This window comes from Mandrillus leucophaeus, unplaced genomic scaffold (genome assembly GCF_000951045.1).
Source record: "Mandrillus leucophaeus isolate KB7577 unplaced genomic scaffold, Mleu.le_1.0 Scaffold1, whole genome shotgun sequence".
Taxonomy (NCBI): domain Eukaryota; kingdom Metazoa; phylum Chordata; class Mammalia; order Primates; family Cercopithecidae; genus Mandrillus; species Mandrillus leucophaeus.
Window position 1 is genome coordinate 8,785,659 of NW_012098097.1, and position 17,832 is coordinate 8,803,490.

The 17,832-nt window shown below is 45.5% G+C and overlaps 2 protein-coding genes across 6 annotated transcripts in view; one reads left to right on the plus strand and one right to left on the minus strand.

Moving 5' to 3' along the window:
• The window catches only part of RECQL5 (RecQ protein-like 5), a 49,987-nt gene extending 41,250 nt beyond the window's left edge, over positions 1-8,737 (minus strand). For 2 of the 3 annotated variants that reach the window (XM_011979975.1, XM_011980131.1), the window contains exons 1-6: positions 8,574-8,737; positions 7,958-8,101; positions 6,579-6,700; positions 4,422-4,940; positions 3,546-3,648; positions 2,894-3,005 (exon numbers count right to left, since the gene is read on the minus strand). In XM_011979975.1, coding sequence (XP_011835365.1) covers positions 2,894-3,005; positions 3,546-3,648; positions 4,422-4,940; positions 6,579-6,700; positions 7,958-8,087 — 986 coding nt within the window. In that variant the 5' untranslated portion in view covers positions 8,088-8,101; positions 8,574-8,737. The remainder of the gene's footprint in view (positions 1-2,893; positions 3,006-3,545; positions 3,649-4,421; positions 4,941-6,578; positions 6,701-7,957; positions 8,102-8,573) is intronic. The other variant, XM_011980047.1, reaches the window with a different exon arrangement.
• SAP30BP (SAP30 binding protein) overlaps positions 8,663-17,832 on the plus strand; it is a 42,374-nt gene continuing 33,204 nt past the window's right edge. Inside the window, exons 1-3 of one of the 3 annotated variants that reach the window (XM_011979790.1) lie at positions 8,663-9,024; positions 10,069-10,178; positions 13,208-13,255. In XM_011979790.1, coding sequence (XP_011835180.1) covers positions 8,919-9,024; positions 10,069-10,178; positions 13,208-13,255 — 264 coding nt within the window. In that variant the 5' untranslated portion in view covers positions 8,663-8,918. The remainder of the gene's footprint in view (positions 9,025-10,068; positions 10,179-13,207; positions 13,256-17,832) is intronic. The other 2 variants (XM_011979719.1, XM_011979867.1) reach the window with 2 other exon arrangements.

A 17,832-nucleotide genomic window follows, 5' to 3' on the forward strand; every position in this document is an offset into this window, starting at 1 on the left:
CGGCCAGACTCCTGGTAGTATCCAGCCATAGACTTGGCAATATTCCAATGAATGACAAACCTGTAGGATCCAAAGGGACAAGGAGCATGAGATGGTGGAGAAACTGAGTGTCCTTTGGAGGCATAATCATGAGTAGGAGAGCAGGGAGGCCAGCAGATAGGGAGGGAGAGGGATAGTCCCAGAGTTAGAATGGTTAAGACACTGGCAGCCCATCTCCCTTCTAGGAGCAGCCCAGGTGAGAGGCCACAGCAGGAGTTAAGGGGGGCAATCAGCACATATGAGGGACCAAAAAACTCAGCCAGAATCCAGTGGAAAAAATACTGGACCTAAAGAAACAACATGAGGCTCTGCCACTTATGAGCACTGCAAATTTGAATAAGTTATTTATAACTTCTTTGAAGTGGGAAAGGAATAATATTTATTAAATACCTACAACGAGTCAGTTTATATATGTTTCATTTAATTGTTAGTCACCATCATGTGAGGTAGCCCATTCTCCAGAATATGAACTGGAGATTCAGAAAGGTAAATTTGTACAAGGCCACACAGTAAAAGGACCGCAGAGCTAAAATTTGGGCCTAGGGGTGTCTGCCTTCAAAACTAGCTCTTAACAAGATACTACAGACCCAGGATTCATTTTATTTGTTTTTTTTTTGTTTGTTTATTTTATTTTATTTTATTTTTAGATGGAGTCTTGCTCTGTCGCCAGGCTGGAGTGCAGTGGTGTGATCTCAGCTCACTGCAACCTCCGCCTTCTGGGTTCAAGTGATTCTCCTGCCTCAGCCTCCTGAGTTGCTGGGACTACAGGTGTGCACCACCACGCCCAGCTAATTTTTGTGTTTTTAGTAGAGACGGGGTTTCACCATGTTGGCCAGGATGGTCTCAATCTGTTGACCTCGTGATCCACCTGCCTCAGCCTCCCAAAGTGCTGGGATTACAGCCATAAGCCACCATGCCCGGCCTTGTTTTTTTATTTTTTAAGACAGGGTCTTGCTCTGTTGCATAGGCTGGAGTACAGTGGCACAATCATAGCTCATTGCAGCCTCAGCCCCCTTGCCTCAAGCAATCCTTCCACCTCAGCTTCCCAATTAGCCAGGACTACAGGCACATGCCAAGATATCTGGCTAATTTTTAACTTTATAGAGATGGAGTCTTGCTATGTTGCCCAGGCTGGTCTCGAACTCCTGGGCTCAAGCAATCCTCCCATCTGGTCCTCCCAAAGTGCTGGAATTATAGGTGTGAACCACTACACCTGGCTGCAGACCCAGGGTTTGAACTGATTCTAAAGTTGGTATTCTTTCAAACTGTAGTGCACTATAAAATTTCTGCCCTAAGTCAGGGTTACTGTGAGGTTCACCAAGGTCATGTATGCAAACAAGCTCCGTAAATCATACAAGGTATTATTACTTGGTGTTAATCAGACCAAAGGGCTTCAGGCTGTAGCCCAAAATGCCTCTTGATGATCACGGCCAGGTAAAAAAGACTTCCTAACAGTTGCCAGTGTGGGGCTAGGAGGCTGGGATGCACCCCGACTCTTCTAGACTATTAGTAAGCAATAACAAGGAATTATGGTCCTAAGAGCCTTGCCTTTGACCTTCCACAGGGAGTAGCTTAAAATACAGTCACACATTACTTAATGATGGGGATACATATTGTGTATTTTTGTTTTGTTTTTGTTTGTTTGTTTTCTTGAGACGGAGTCTCGCTCTGTTGCTCAGGCTGGAGTGCAGTGGCCGGATCTCAGCTCACTGCAAGCTCCGCCTCCCAGGTTTACGCCATTCTCCTGCCTCAACCTCCTGAGTAGCTGGGACTACAGGCGCCCACCACCACACCTGGCTAGTTTTTTGTATTTTTTTTAGTACAGACGGGGTTTCACCATGTTAGCCAGGATGGTCTCGATCTCCTGCCCTCGTGATCCGCCTGTCTCGGCCTCCCAAAGTGCTGGGATTACAGGCTTGAGCCACCGTGCCCGGCCTGTTTTTGTTTTTTTTAAGACAGGGTCCTGGTCTGTTGCCCAGGCTGAAGTGCAGTGGCATGATCCCAGCTCACTACAACCTCCGCCTCCCGGGCTCAAGCAATCCTCCCACCTCAGCCCCTAAAGTAGCTGGGACTACAGGCACACACCACCACACCTGGCTAATTTTTATGTATATTTTGTAGAGATGGAGGTTTGGCCACGTTGCCCAAGCTGGTCTCAAACTCCTGGACTCAAGCGATCCACCTGCCTTGGCTTCCCAAAGTGCTGGGATTATAGGTATGGACCACTGTGCCTGACCAGGGATAGGGATACATTCTGAGAAATGACTTGTTAGGCGATTTCATCATTGTGCAAACATTACAGTGGATGATCTTTACATAAACCTAGACGGTACTGCAGCCTACACGGCTAGGCTGTAAACATGTATCGTGTGTTACTGTACTGAATATTGTAGGCAACTGAAACGCAAATACCATAACACAAATACTGTAACGCAAATCACTAGGCGATAGGAATTTTTCAACTCCATTACAGTCTTACAGGATCTCAGTCTATGCAGTCATTGACCGAAACATTAATATGAGGTGCGTGACTATAGTTCCTTTATTCCCACCACCTCATAGGAACCACCTACTGAGATGTGAGTGAACAGGGCTGTGTTAAAGGACAAGCCTGACGGACTGCATGCTGCCCCGTCCTGGGTGGGGGTGCCAGAACCATGCTGTGCAGTCACCTGGGAGCAGGCCACACAGGAACTGTCAGCATTTAGGCTGCATTCTAAGGACTCTCTCCTGGAGCTTCCTTCCCCTCTGGCCCTCGAAGGAGTACATGCACCTGGTCCTTTAGGCATAGCACTAGGCAATCCACCCTGAGCCAGGCCCAGACCAGGAAGGCAGGGCAATAACCAAAGCTCACCTGACATTGGCTTTATCCACTCCCATCCCAAAACTAATGGTTGCAACAATTACAGGAACCTTCTCCTCCATCCAGTCGTTCTGCACCAGCGTTCTTTCAGAGGCCTTCAGCCCTGTAAAGAAGGGAAAGATGGAGACGGGAACTCACATTTCCCTTGGGTTTACCCGGGGTCTATTTTGGGTTTAACACTGTGTGCTAGGCACTTCACAAACCCTGAATATTTCACTTTCCAGCTGTCTGACCTTACCTCAGGCGCTTAACTTTACTGAGCCTCAGCTGACAGGCACAAAGACCCTAGCCTATGTGTGGCAAAGAGCATTTGGCAAAGGTTTGGGCCATGATTCAAGCTCAAGCCTGCTGGCCTCCAAAGCCTGTGCTCTTCCTACAACAGCATTATCTTGGCTTGTAAAAACTTATCACTTGCTGCTGGGTAGGCATATACAGCGGGAAGAACTCAGGAGTCACAATTCTCATTTTAGACCTCAGTCATGTCTAGACTCGTTTCAGGGGATTTAAGTGAATCACTTTAGCTCTGCCTGAGTATCTGCAATAAGATGGTGGGTCACCTGATAATCAGGATCTGTAAAGAACAAGAGACCCACCAAGAAGCCTCTGAGGGTGAAGAGAACCAAGTGGCCTGGGCGCCCCTTACCTGCATGGTAAGCCTTGGCGTTCACACCCCTGCAGCTGAGCTCTATGGCCAGCTGTTCACAAGCCTCTCTAGTCCTGCAGTAGACAATGCCGCAGCCAGACAACTGAATGGGGAGATGCAGGAAGAAAATAAGCATGGCAAGAACAGAACAACAGGCCCAGTGTAGTGTACCCTGCTCTAAAAGCAGCTCTGTGTTCCTTCCCCCATCAGTTTCAGTCCCCTCTGAGGCAGGACACCCAGTAAGGCTCTGTCACTTTATAAAAAGCAGGACCAGGCTGGTTCATGCCTGCAATCCCAGCACTTTGGGACGCCAAGGTGGGAGGATCACTTGAGGCTAGGACCAGCCTGGGCAACACAGAGAAACCCCGTCTCTGCTAAAAATACAAAATTAGCTGGGCGTGGTGGCGCATGCCTGTAATCCCAGCTACCTGGGAGACTGAGGCAGGAGAATCGCTTGAATCTGGGAGGCGGAGGTTGCGGTGAGCCAAGATTGCGCCACTGCACTCCAGCCTGGGCAACAAGAGAGAAACTCCACCTCAAAAAAAAAAAAAAAAAACAGCAGGCCAAAAGCTGCTCAAAACTCAACCTGTTTAACTTCTCTGCCTCCTCTTCACGAACTTTGCATGGGTCTGCAGAGGCCTCACACAGAGGGGCTGGCTGCTTGCCTTCCACAGAAGGATCCAGGACAAGGAAACCCTGGTAAGGAGGACAATGCCAGGAAACTAAAGGGACAACTCTTTTTGTGCACGAGTTTTAAGAAGCCTGGCTGAGAAAGCTAGAAAAAGCAAAGGTCTTAGAAGACCAATCTCCATCTCCATGCTGCATGTCACACTCCACTGCTCTAACAGCTGCTTGGCCTCCACCTCAGTGCCTCACCCCTTTATCAGCCTCCTGTCCAAGAGCCTTAAGGCAGAAGTCCTTCAGGTTCCCATAGGGATCAGAAATCAGTTCCTTGAATTGCACATCATAGAAGAGGTTGGCCCGGAAGCAGGGAGTCTTGAAGATGGCAACTGGTTTTTTCAGGTGCAGGGCAGCAAACACGTCCTCTTGGACCTGTGGGGTGGCTGTGGCGGTCAGAGCCACACAAGGGGCATGTCCCAGGCGGGAGCGCAGGGCACCCAGACGCAAGTAGTCAGGACGAAAGTCATGCCCCCATTGGGAAACACAATGAGCCTCATCCACCACCAAGTAAGACAACAGGTGGCGGGACAGCAGGGAGTTCAGGCTGGGCTGGAAGGAGGAGGAAGCCGCCATCTCCGGGGTGATGTACAGAATCTTGGTCTGGGGCTTTTCTCGCTCCAGGTCAGCAAGCAGCTCCTTCCTTTCCTGTGCAGAGAGCTTCGAGTTCAGGGAACTTACTCGTACCTTTAGGGCTAGCAAGTGGTCCACTTGGTCCTAAGAAAAGAGAAAGGGGCTATAATTGGCCCTCAGGACTCAGGTAAACGTCACTGCAAGTCCCTGGAGGATTTCCCAGTCATAAACTGTCCTCCTCCCACCCTCCACTATGTCTTTTCTTTGCATAGAAGTAGTATAGGTTGAATATCCTTTATCAAATGCTTGGGATCAAGTGTTCCAGATTTCAGATATTCCTAGATTTGGGAATATTTGCAGATTGCATATACATAATGAGATCTCTTGAGGATGAGACCCAAGTCTGAACAGGAAATTCATTTTTTTCATGTATACCTTATACATATAGCCTAGGTGTAATTTTATATAATATTTTTAATAATTTTGTGCATGCAAAAAGAGTTTTGACTGAATTTTGACCACAGTCCATCACATGAGGTCAGAAAGGCGTGGAACTTTCCACTTGTGGCATCATGTCAGCACTAAAATTCTTTGGATTTTGGAGCATTTCAGATTTCGGATTTTTGCATTAGGGATGCTCAACCATTATGGAAGGTAAAGTGGTTTAGAGGACAGGCTCTGAAGTCAGACAGACTTCAGATTTAGATTCATCCTGGCTCACTTAATCACCACATGCTCGCTGGCTGTTTCTTACCCTCTGAACAATTTATACAAGTCTATCTAACGAATTGTTGTATAACTTAAAATTTACATCTCAGAGGTGAAATTAATGTATGTAAAGCACTTAGCACAAAGGCTGGGACCTGGTGAACACTCACCAAGTTATTGCTGTTGTTCCCTGTCTCTCTACCTTTCTTCATGGTGGATGACTCTTACCCACACAGCCACACTTCCTCAATTCTGATTCTATCAGCCCATCTGCAGGCCTTAAATAGTCAGAACACCTGTAGAGCAGATGTTAATAAGGTCCCAGCCAGTTTCTCATCTTTTTTTCTGTTTCACATACTGTGCCCTTACCAAAATAAGCAGGACACCAGGGATTCCCCATATCAACTTAGCTATCTATCCATCTGCAACTTCTATTCCAACATCACGAGTGCACATGTGTATATACGTGAAACTGAGTATATATGTGTGTACAAATACAGTTTCATACTCCTCTGGACAAAAAAATAACGAGGGAGGGTGAAGGACCTCAGAGGAGTCATTCATAAACCCCCAGAGTGATATGCACCAGTGGAGAACACTACATTGGGGGAAAACAGAAACCCAATACAGCAAATGAGATAGGCAAATCATAGAAAAAAAGAGGCAGGGGCGGGTGCGGTGGCTCACGCCTATAATCCCAGCACTCTGAGAGACCGAGGCAGGCAGATCGCTTGAGGTCAGGAGTTTGAGACCAGCTGGCCAACACGGTGAAACCTCATCTCTACTAAAAATACAAAAATCAGCCAGACATGGTGGCATACATCTGTAATCCCACCTATTTGGGGGACTGAGGCACAAGAATTCCTTGACGCCGGAAGGCGGAGGCTGCAGTGAGCCGAGATTGCACCACCACACTTCAGCCTAGGCGACACAGTAAGACTCTGTCTCAAAAAAAGAAAAGAAAAAAGAAAAGAAAAGAAGAGGCAAAAGACCAATAGAGAAGTGAAATTTCCAGCCTCAAAAAACCTTCCCCGAGTCTTTTTGGGCTACCATCTTCGTTGCCCTAAGCCTCACCTGAATCAAAGCAATGAGAGGAGAGACTACAATGGTGATGCCTTTGGCCAACAGAGCAGGGAGCTGATAGCACAGGGATTTTCCTGCCCCTGTGGGCATGCACACAAAGACGTCCTTGTTACCTGCAAAAATACAAGACAACAATATCTCAGTGCTTCCTGCCTTTTCATTGAAGTTGTTGAAAATTAAATGAGAATGTAGGAAAAGTACCTAGCAGAGTGTCTGGCACATGGAAGGGTCTCGATGTAATGCTAATACCCCTCCTGTCCTTTCTATGAAAAAGGCAAGGATCCAGGAAATTTGGATACACGCCCAAACCATTTCTAGTTATGGTTAAAAACAAGATTTAAAAAGTCTGGGGCGGGCGCGGTGGCTCACGCCTGTAATCCCAGCACTTTGGGAGGCCAAGGCAGGCAGATCACGAGGTCAAGAGTTTGAGACCAGCTTGGCCAACATGGTAAAACCCTGTCTCTACTAAGAATGCAAAAATTAGCCGGGCATGGTGGCATGTGCCTGTAATCACAGCTACTCGGGAGGCTGGGGCAGGAGAATTGCTTGAACCTGGGAGGCGGAGGTTGCAGTGAGCCGCCGAGATCGCGCCACTGCACTCCAGCGTGGGCGACAGAGCAAGACTCTGTCTCGGAAAAAAAAAAAAAGGAGTCTGAGTCTGCTGTGATATGGATGATTTAACTAAACAGCCATGAAAGCAGAGTACTGCTAGGTGACTGGGCACATCTGTGTAGACATGGCAGGACATTACTTAGAGAGCTTTTGTTTAGACATGTATTATTAATATTACATTGCTGCTCGCCTCTTGGCAACTTCCATTTGTCACCATATCTCAGGTTTATAACATTATTACTCTTTCCTTCTCTATCTGGGACCCAGGCCACTCAATCTTCAACAAGGGAATTACCTAGAAGGCCAGTGACCAAGTTAAGTTACTACTGCCACCTTCACTGTTGCTGTTTGTTTGCGTGTACAAACGAACAATAATGGGAATCTGAAGTGTTTTCAAAGACCATGTGTAGATCTGGCTAGGAACTATAGACCAGCCGGGTGGTTCTGCCATTAAAACTACAAGCTTTGGGCCAGGCGTGGTGGCTTATGCTTGTAATCCCAGTACCTTGGGAGGCTGACGTGGGACGATTGCCCGAGCCCAGGATTTGGAGACCAGCCTAAGCAACATGCCAAGACCCTGTGTCTCTAATTAAAACAAATAAATGAAACTACAAGCTTTGGGTGACAACTCTAAAGATTTCCAAATCCAGTTATGGACCAAAGGTGAGGCAGTGCGAAGGATCAGGAGGAGGGTGTTCTGCCGCAGCATTATGGTATAGCCAGCATAAATTTAAAGGAAGGTACCTTGGTAATGTTACCTTTTACTACTGCCATGGTCGCACTCTCCTGTAAAGGCGTCTTAAAAGAGTCAAACCCAAAGACCTTCTTCAGCGTACTCCGGACTCGCCGCTCAGGGTCAAGAGGAAAGGTGGTATGGTGGCTGCTCATCTTAGCCAAGAACAGTGGCCAAAGGTTAAGGCAAAGGTGGTAAAAGGTTGCCACGAGAACCCTATGTTTTGCTTTAAAAATACAGCTTATTTTTCTGTAACAATTTGCTATGTTACACTTAAATAATATATTATTTTTAAGTATTAAAGCTGAAAGTGAACTGCCTCAAGCAATACATTCCTGGGTAATTAATATCTCCACTGTTACGCTCAATGAAAATAAATACATTGAACTATTCCAGGCCATGGTATAGCACAGAGCTAGAAATCAGATCAAGAAAAGAAACACAAATATCTTCAGAACAGTTTGGAGAACGAGAAACCGTTTTCCTAAGATCCACCACCTGCTCCTTCTTCTATAAGCGCAACCACGACAACCATTCTTCCACCCCGGGACCCCGACCCCCTTCTCCCTTCTTCCTGAGCCCAAGATCCGCAATTTTCTCTCTTGGCCGGCCGACACCTCCCTCTCTTCACCCTAAGATATCAGAACCGGCCGTGGTCGGCCCAGGAATTAAAGGCCCTTACTGGGCCGCTGCAGCTGGCTGGTTCCGGAACTACTCGAAGACCCCTGTACACAAGCCCAACTCAGAGAAGCCAAAGCGCTGGGAATTAAGCTTTAGCCAGAACCCACACAATCTTATATCCGTCGCGCAGTGATGACGTGCACGAGCGCTGGCATGAGGGCGGAGCCAGGCGCAGGAAACTGCCGTTTTGATTGGTTTCCAGTGTGGCGCGGGGTCTCCTGGGATCCGAGAGAACCTGCCTTTCCGCCCGGAAGTCGGCGTCTTTGAGTCATAGGAGTGAGCCACGCCGGGGCTGTGGGAATAAGATGGCGGGGAAGAAGAATGTTCTGTCGTCTCTTGCAGTTTACGCGGAAGATTCAGAGCCCGAGTCTGATGGCGAGACTGGAATCGAGGCGATGGGCAGCGCGGCTGGTAAGGCCCAAGTGGGAAGCTGGGAGAGGGAATCGGGTGTCTGCCCGGAATGCTGTACCCCTCGCTGGGCGGGAGGGAACTAGATGGTCATTGTGCCCCAAGCACCGGACCCCGAAGAATGGCCCGGGGTCCTGGATGAGATAGAGCATTAGAGACTCTGGACTAAGAATGAAGAATCTCCTCCTTTCCGTTGTTTCGATTAATCTGCCTAAACTTACTGAAAGCCTCCGTGCCGGTTATAGCCATGGACAGAGGGATGGACGAAGAGGGAGTGGCTGCTGAGCCACTGCCTGTTCCCCCTGGGCTCGTTGTTTGATGAGGGAGAGCTATGAGTAAAACATAGTGGAAGATGGTAAAGATTGTGTTTGTTAAATTTATAGCTTTTAGTTAAGAATGTGCCCTAAACACATCTTGGAGCTTTTAAAAATAAAAACGTATCTGATCCCCAAAGCGAGAGAATCAGTTCTAATTCGGTAGAACTGGGGTAGGATGTGGACATTTGTGAACTTTTTAAGGATCCCGGGTGATTTTTCTTATTTTGTGAGTTTTTAAAGCCTATCGGTGATGTTCTCCTCTTCAGGTTGAGAAGCACAATGTTAGATAATGGAAATAGATTTCTTTGGGAGAATAGAGAACAAGTTACCTAACAACATATCTGGACCTTAGCTTCCTCATCTGGAAAGTGAAGGGGATTGGATTAGATTAGGTACTTTCATGTTTTGTGATTTTGTGGGGTCTCTTCCAGTCAGAAAGTTCTCTGATAGTTTCCTGTAAACACTATAGTGTTTGCTTAGTGTTTATAGCATTAGAAACAGAATTTAGTACTTGGTTTTGTTCCCTGACCTTTTAAAGATTTTATTCACTAAATAATGCCTTTCTCAGAGAGCCGAATCTGGGCCTATTGTCACTTAACATGAGATTTAGGTTCCCCTTGTATCTTCAGAGATAGTCATGGCCACTCAAATCTCTAGACATTTTTTCTTACATTGTAACTCTTGATTTTTTCTTTCTTGCTTTTTTTTTGTTTGTTTTTTAACCTTTCAGAGGAGAAAGGCGGATTGGTATCTGATGCCTATGGGGAGGATGACTTTTCTCGTCTAGGGGGTGATGAAGATGGTTATGAAGAAGAAGAGGATGAGAACAGTAGACAGTCGGTAGGTAAATCTCCCAGATCCAGAGCTACTGAAAGCACAACTTCATTTGTCAGATTTTGGAACTGTGCCAACAGTGTTCCATTTCATGGCTAGCTTCATCCCTTGCTCTCCACTTTTGTTTTAGTATTAGTGGAAGAAACTGGGTTGGATAGCAGTTCTGTTTGAAAATTTATTTTCACGTGGATCTTTTTTTTATTAATCTTTGAGTTGAAATTTGGGGGGAAAGATAGTGGATTATTTTATTTAACCCAGATATCAACGGGTGTTTTATGTTGATTTTTCTCAGTTTAAATTATTTACTCCATTTATAGCAGGCATTCATCCTAATTGGTGTATCGTTTATATCTACAGTCAACTCTGCATTGTTTTTAATCTTGGTTGGGGCTCATTTAAATTTTGTCAGTTTATTAGCAAGATAAGAAAGGGAAATTTGTTTTCACCTGCTTTTTCTTCTTTTTTTTTTTTTTTTGAGGTAGGGTCTCACTCTGCTGCCCAGATTGGAGTGTAGTGGTGTGATCATAGATAGTTCACTCCTGCCTTGAACTCCTGGGCTCAAGTGATCCTCCCACCTCAGCCTCCCCAGTAGCTGGGACTACAGGTGGGCACCACCATACTTAGCTAACTTATTATTAATATTATTATTTTGTCGGAATCTTGCTCTGTCGGCCATGCCAGGATGCAGTGGTGCGATCTCGGCTCACTGCACCCTCCGCCTCCCAGGTTCAAGCGATTCTCCTGCCTCAGCCTCCTGAGTAGCTGGGATTACAGGCACCTACCACCACGCCCGGCTAATTTTTGTATTTTTCGTAGAGATAAGGTTTCACCATGTTGGCCAGTCTGGTCTCTAACTCCTGACCTCAGGTGATCCACCCACCTCATCCTTCCAAAGTGCTGGGATTACAGGTGTGAGCCACCGTGCCTGGCCTTCTTCTTTCTTGACATTTTACTTGGCACTTTTTATTATGATACCCTTAGATCTTGATCACAAATCTTGCCTGATACTCAGTAGGTGCTGGAGAAAGGAGAATCTGTGCTATTATTAACAAGAAAGGTTTTAGACACATAATCACCTCAGCAGCATGAGTCAGAATTTATGTTTGCAGAAAACGCAAAGAAATTGAGGCTGGTTCTTAGCACGAGACACGCAAAGTTGAGTCTCGATGTCGAATCTGACTACTTAGCAACAGTTTTAATCGAAACACTTAAAATATATTATTTGTTTGAATTTTTTGTTACATGTTGGTATGTAAATGTTAGCATTAAAATTCATTCCAGCCAAGCAGGGTGGCTCACACCTGTAATCGCAGCACTTGGGGAGGCTGAGGTGGGCAGATCATGAGGTCAGGAGATCAAGACCATCCTGGCCAACATGGTGAAACCCTGTCTCTACTAAGAATACAAAAATTAGCTGGGCACGGTGGTGCGCACCTGTAGTCCCAAGCTACTCGGGAGGCTGAGGCAGGAGAATAGCTTGAACCCGGGAGGCTGAGGTTGCAGTCAGCTGAGATCACGCCATTGCACTCCAGCCTGGGTGACAGAGCCAGACTCCATCTCAAAAAAAAAAAAAATTATTTCCACAACAAACAGAAATGCGTTTTGTACATTATGCATTTTGGGAGATATTTTCATGCCTTTAGCCCCATCCATTAATACTGATAATTCAGAGTTGACTGAAATTATTCAGAAAAGTTTTGCAAGTTGTTTTCTGACTTTTCTGAAGTACACACATTCTGGCTTAATATTCATAACTCTTTAGTACATTTGCATAATGTGTTTTTGAAGTGTTTCATATTTGCTTTGCTTAGAATTTTCATCATGTTTAAGCTTCATTTCATATTTTAGTAAAATCCTCTCATCAGCTCTTATTGTAGAGATTCTGAAATGTGATTGTATTTGAGCTCCATCTCTGTTTATTTGGCATGACTGATTTCATTTTAAGGAGATTATGGAGATTGCATTTAAAGCCTTGGACTCACTGGCACCTTACAGGACAGTTAAGTCTCCAAATCATCAGTCTAGTTTGTTCAAATCTCGAATGGTATTTATATTAATATATGGAGTGCTCTGTAACGTTTGGGCTGAAGTGTAGCTTTGTTGAAAATAGCAGTTTCAAATGAAACCATTTTTTCCTGGGTATTTAGTTAAAGGTTTCTGTGCATTGGGAGTGTTCTGGGTAGTGAAGGTGACATGGATTTAGCCAGCTAATAAGGTAGCTGGTCCAGCATCTGCTCCTGACCTTTGACCTTCATAGCATCAGCGTTAGTGTTCAGTGGAGTGGCGGGCTCACTTTGGAGAATGTCTTACCGTGTGTGATCCTTTGTGTCAGGCTGACCTCATTTGAATAAGGAACAGGACTGGGTAGAATGGGTCTTTGGCAGTTCTGGGAGCACTTGGGTGGAGGCAGAGCCCACTCAACTGGGACTCCTGAAAGGTTGGGCATTGCCCTTTAGTCCTGCCTTTCCCAGGTCACTTGCTCTGGTCATTTGAGGCCTACCTTCCTGTGTTGATGTTAGTGCAAATGCTGGTTGTGCTGTGATATAGCTGTGTGTAAGCCTTGGCACTTGGTGTTGAACAGTGTTACAGTAGGTCTGAGTCTGATGTACATATGTATAAGAAAAAGAAAGAAGGCTCATAATCCTGGTTTGAAATAACTGATATTTCAGTGGAAACACGACGCGTGGTTTATTGTGTGGCCCGATCTTACTCTTTCCTGAAACATATTGCAATCTTTCTCCATTTTTATGTATGTGATTTTTAACTCGGGCATCTTACTGATGTGGACTGTCTCACCGCTAGAGTAACTTGACTTCTGAGCTGCTGATGCTTTTTTGTTCCCCCCCCGACCCGCCCAGAATATCTCTTTTTCCCCTTATTTTTCTCTGGTTCTGAGTTATATGGTAGGGGAGGGATTCTTGGTGGGATGACCCCAGCTGGGTAAATGGGCTGTTTGCTGCAGCCCCTAGTTATGCATGTGAGACTCCTCAGGCCCGCTCCTTTAAGCTTAATCCTCTAAATTCTTTGTCTTGTAGGAAGATGACGATTCAGAGACTGAAAAACCTGAGGCTGATGACCCAAAGGTATTTGGTGTTGGCTGTGGTGGGTGGCTGGATGCAAACAAGGTGTTTGAACATTATGGCTCAGTTCGTACGTCTGGTCAAGATCTGTCCCACTGACAAAGTGTGCAACTGTGTGGACATTTTCTGGGATAAAATAAACTTTATAAAGAAAGAACCTGGAGACGACTCAGGAATGAACAAATCCTGAGACATTGGATTTCCAGCCTTTCAGATTGTGCCATATCTCCTGACTAGAAAGGCGAGAGGCTTGGCTGAGTCCAACAGCCCACTTGCATTCTGCCTCCCAGATGGGGCTTTAGGTGTCTCTGCCCTGCAGGTGGATTCGTCTGTTTCTAGACTCAGAAAGGTGTAAGGGCTGCCTCGCGTGCTTGGATTCTCTTTAGTCATCTAGAAGTGAACAACAGGCTATAAGAAGGTCAGACCAAAATGAGGCCTCTCCCCAGCTCTCGGGGGTGGTGGGTCTAATTCTCATTTTCCCGGGGGTGTGTCCATCCACTTTTGGGCAAGCTGCGCGGAATGGTCTTTTTCAGAACAACATAACTATTCTCATAGTTCCATCCTAGTAGCAGCCAAGAGTAATTTGTAGCAATTCCTATCACATTCCTTAATGATCTGTTGTGAAGGTTAAGACACCCTTGTGTTGGTTAAGCTGCTGTGCTGTGCATTGGCCATTAGAAATGTGTACTTGTTGAAGAGGCATTTCTTTATGAGGAAAAACTTCCCCCCGCCCCATGCACCCAAAGAAAAAGACTTAATTCTACCACTCTAGACCTCCAGGGAATAAGGACCACGTTTTGCAGTTAAAAACTGCTTTGAGGCCGGGTGCGGTGGCTCACGCCTGTAATCCCAGCACTTTGGGAGGCCGAGGTGGGCGGATCACTTGAGGTCAGGAGTTCAAGGCCAGCCTAGCCAGTATGGCGAAACCCCGTCTCTACTAAAAATACAAAAATTAACTGGTGAGACTGGTGGGTGGTGCGCACCTGTGATCCTAGCTACTGGGGAAGCTGAAGCAGGAGAATTACTTGAACCCAGGAGGCAGAGGTTGCCGTGAGCCGAGATCTGCCAGTGCACTCCAACCGGGGCAACAGAATGAGAATCTGTCTCAAAAACAAAAACAAAAACCAAAAAAGACTACTTGGAAACCAGCTGTAACTTTCAAGATGACCTAATAAAATTTAGGAGATGTATGCCCAATTATAATCTAAAACAGTAATATACTTGAAAATATAGTGTGAGCTGTTCTGTATTTGAGCTGATTCTGTTATTGGATAGAACTGTGTGTAGCCACTAAAATCATGACAGGTTGTGAGTGAGAAAGGTAAGAGTGTGTTTTACCAAGAAAGAAAGTTTTGGCACCAGCATGCAGGAAGGAAAAAAAAGAACCCCTGAAAACTGTAGGTGCAACCTACTTTCTATGCTGAGTGAAAAACCTGAAACCCAGGCCAAAGAACTCGCCCTGCCTGAGAACTGGCAAGATGGTATGGGCAGACCCATGGCCCCATAGTTCAAAGTCAGTCACAGCTCTGCTCGGGCTTTCAGAACAAAAACACTCAGTAGTGATAGTCTTATCTGTCCTAGTATTTAGGGTGTATAGGACTTGGAGCCTGCATGGAAAACATGCTCAGGGAGCCATTAAGTATTTGGGTTTCAGTTGTGGAGGGAAAGGAGGATGTGGGTCCTAGAGTCTTTCTGGGTACAGTTGCATTTTTTTCTTAGGGCTGGAAGGCCTCCTGGGGAAGTTGGCTGGAGAGGAGGGTACATACACTTAACGGTCACCCCTTCTAAAATCCTGTGGTACAGGCATCAGATCCTTGGGGAAATGACATGGCTTTGTGAGTCAAGGTAAGGGCTACATGAAAAACAAAACAGACTTGACTACTGTCTGGTAGCAGTCACTAAAGAACGAGGTGGGAGGGACCCAGAAAAGGTGAAGCTGGGAAGATTGTGGCAATGCCTTTTGTGCTTGGGCTTCCCTTCTCAGTCCCACATCGTGGCTGACAGCCCCATCATTCCTGCCTGCTCCCTGACTGATGTGCTTTGCTGTTCCTCATTCACTCCTGTGCATTTCAAGTCTTACTGTGGAATGAAAAGTTTTCATGGAATAATTTCCATTCCTCTTGAGGAACACTCAGAAATCAGAACACAAAATCCAACCCTCAACGTCACTTGATTTAGTTCTTTCGGAGGGTGATGGAGAAGGATTTAGATAGAGCTTGCCACCTTCAATGTTCTCCAATCCCCAGTGGCTGCCAGGCCTTTAGGAGTCCTCGTGTCTTCTCCAAGGACTACAAATGATCCCCAGCATGAGTCTTCTGTGATACTCTTATCTTGGTCCTGGCCCTGTCATCTTTCTGCTTGAGCTGGCCTCAGACTGTCTTCCACATAGCAGCGTATACCTGAAATCCAGAGCTCTCTGGCACATTTACATTTTATTTTATTTATTTTATTTTATTTATTTATTTTTTTGAGACAGTCTTGCTCTGTCGCTCAGGCTGGAGTGCATGGTGTGATCTCGGCTCACTGCAGCCTCCGCCTCCTGGGTTCAAGTGATTCTCCTATCTCAGCTTCCCAAGTAGCTGGGATTACAGGTGTGAGCCGCCACGCCCAGCTAATTTTTTGTATTTTTAATAGAGTCAGGGTTTCACCATGTTGGCCAGGCTGGTCTTGAACTCATGGCCTCAAGTGATAGGCCCGCCTCAGCCTCCCAAAGTGCTGAGATTACAGGCATGAGCCACTGTGCCCAGCTCACATTTTTAAAAATTGATGTGTAACAATATTTTTTACATTAAAAACTCTTAATTTTGAACATTCTACTTTAAGCATGTGAAGTTTTTTGGGTTTTTTGTTTGTTTGTTTTTTCAGATGGAGTCTCACTCTGTCACCTAGGCTAGAGTGCTGTGGTGCCATCATAGCTTACTGCAGCCACAACCTGCCAGGCTCAATTAATCCTCCCACCTCAGCCTCCCAAACTGCTGGGACTACAGGTGTGTGCCATCACACCTGGCAATTTTTTTTATTTTTTGTAGAGAAAGGGTTTTGCCATGTTGCGCCGGCTGGTCTTGAACTCCTGGGCTCAAGCAGTCTGTTGACATTGGCTTCCCAAAGTGCTGGGATTACAGGTGTGAGCCACCAGGCCCAGTGCACATGAACATAACGAAGTTTCTAACAATAGAATATGTTATAAGTGTGGATCTTCGTTAGAAGTGTCGTTTATTTTAACAGTTAGATTACTGTCATAATTGTCGTCTCCACTAGATGGCATTCTCCTTTCTACTTTGGTTTTTTGTTGGGTTTTTTTGGTTTTGTTTTTGAGTAGGAGTTTCGCTCTTGTTGCCCAGGCTGGAGTGCAGTGGCGCAATCTTGTCTCGCTACAACCTCCACCTCCCAGGTTCAAGCGATTCTCCTGCCTCAGCCTCCTGAGTAGCTGGGATTACAGACACATGCCATGTCGCCCAGCTAATTTTTGTATTTTTAGTAGAGACGGGGTTTCGCCATGTTGGCCGGGATGGTCTTGCTCTCCTGACCTCATTATCTGCCCACCTCAGACTCCCAAAGTGCTGAAATTACAGGCGTGAGCCAACACGCCCGGCCTCTACTTTGGTTTTTTAAGATCTTTTAATTTTTTTTCAGTAGTTCTCAAAACATTACACAATTAAAAATTGAAGATCTCGGAGTTTTTGTTCATTTTGGTTTTATGTATTGATGTTTGCTATTTTATAAGTTAAAACTGATGAAATTTTAAATTATTTATTTTAAAATAACAAACCCGGGCCGGCCACAGTGACTCGTGCCTGTAATTGCAGCACTTTGGGAGGCCGAGGTGGGCAGATTGGTTGAGCCCAGGAGATTGAGACCAACCTGGGCAATGTGATAAAACCCCATCTCTATAAAAAATGCAAAAATTAGCCGGGCATGGCGGCGCATACCGCTGGTCCCAGCTACTCAAGAGGCTGAGGTGGGAGGATCACTTGAACCTGGGAGGTAGAGGTTGCAGTGAGCTGTGATCTTGTCACTGCACTCCAGCCTGGGTGACAGACTGAGACCTTGTCTCAAACCTATTACATATTAACATAAATAACATTTTTAGAAAAACTAAGTATTTCCCAAAAAATGTTAATGCAAAGAGTGGCACTGTGTCACCATTTTACAAATCTTTAATGTCTGGCTTAATAGAATATGACTGGGTACGTATAAATGCTTTTACATTCAGGTCATTATAGGTATTCTTCTTTGATACTTTATCAGAACTCAACAGGTGATAGTTTCCTTGAAAGATTAGTTACATCATGGAATGTGAACCCTTACCAGTGTATTCTGCTTCCCTAAAATCCACTGGTCTGTCTTACCCTTTGAATGGGTCTTTTACCCATACATGATTTTATATCATCAGGCACTGGTGATTTGAAAATTGATGGTTTACTGAGTTATACAGATCTTAATGTTGACACGTTTTGTTCTGTGGTATCAAAAAAGTAACTTATTAGTGATGCAACTGATCTCACCGGAAAATCATTAAATGTTAGAAAACTTTTAGCAAGCCCACAATAAGGAGCAACACATTTTTCTTTTTTTTTTTT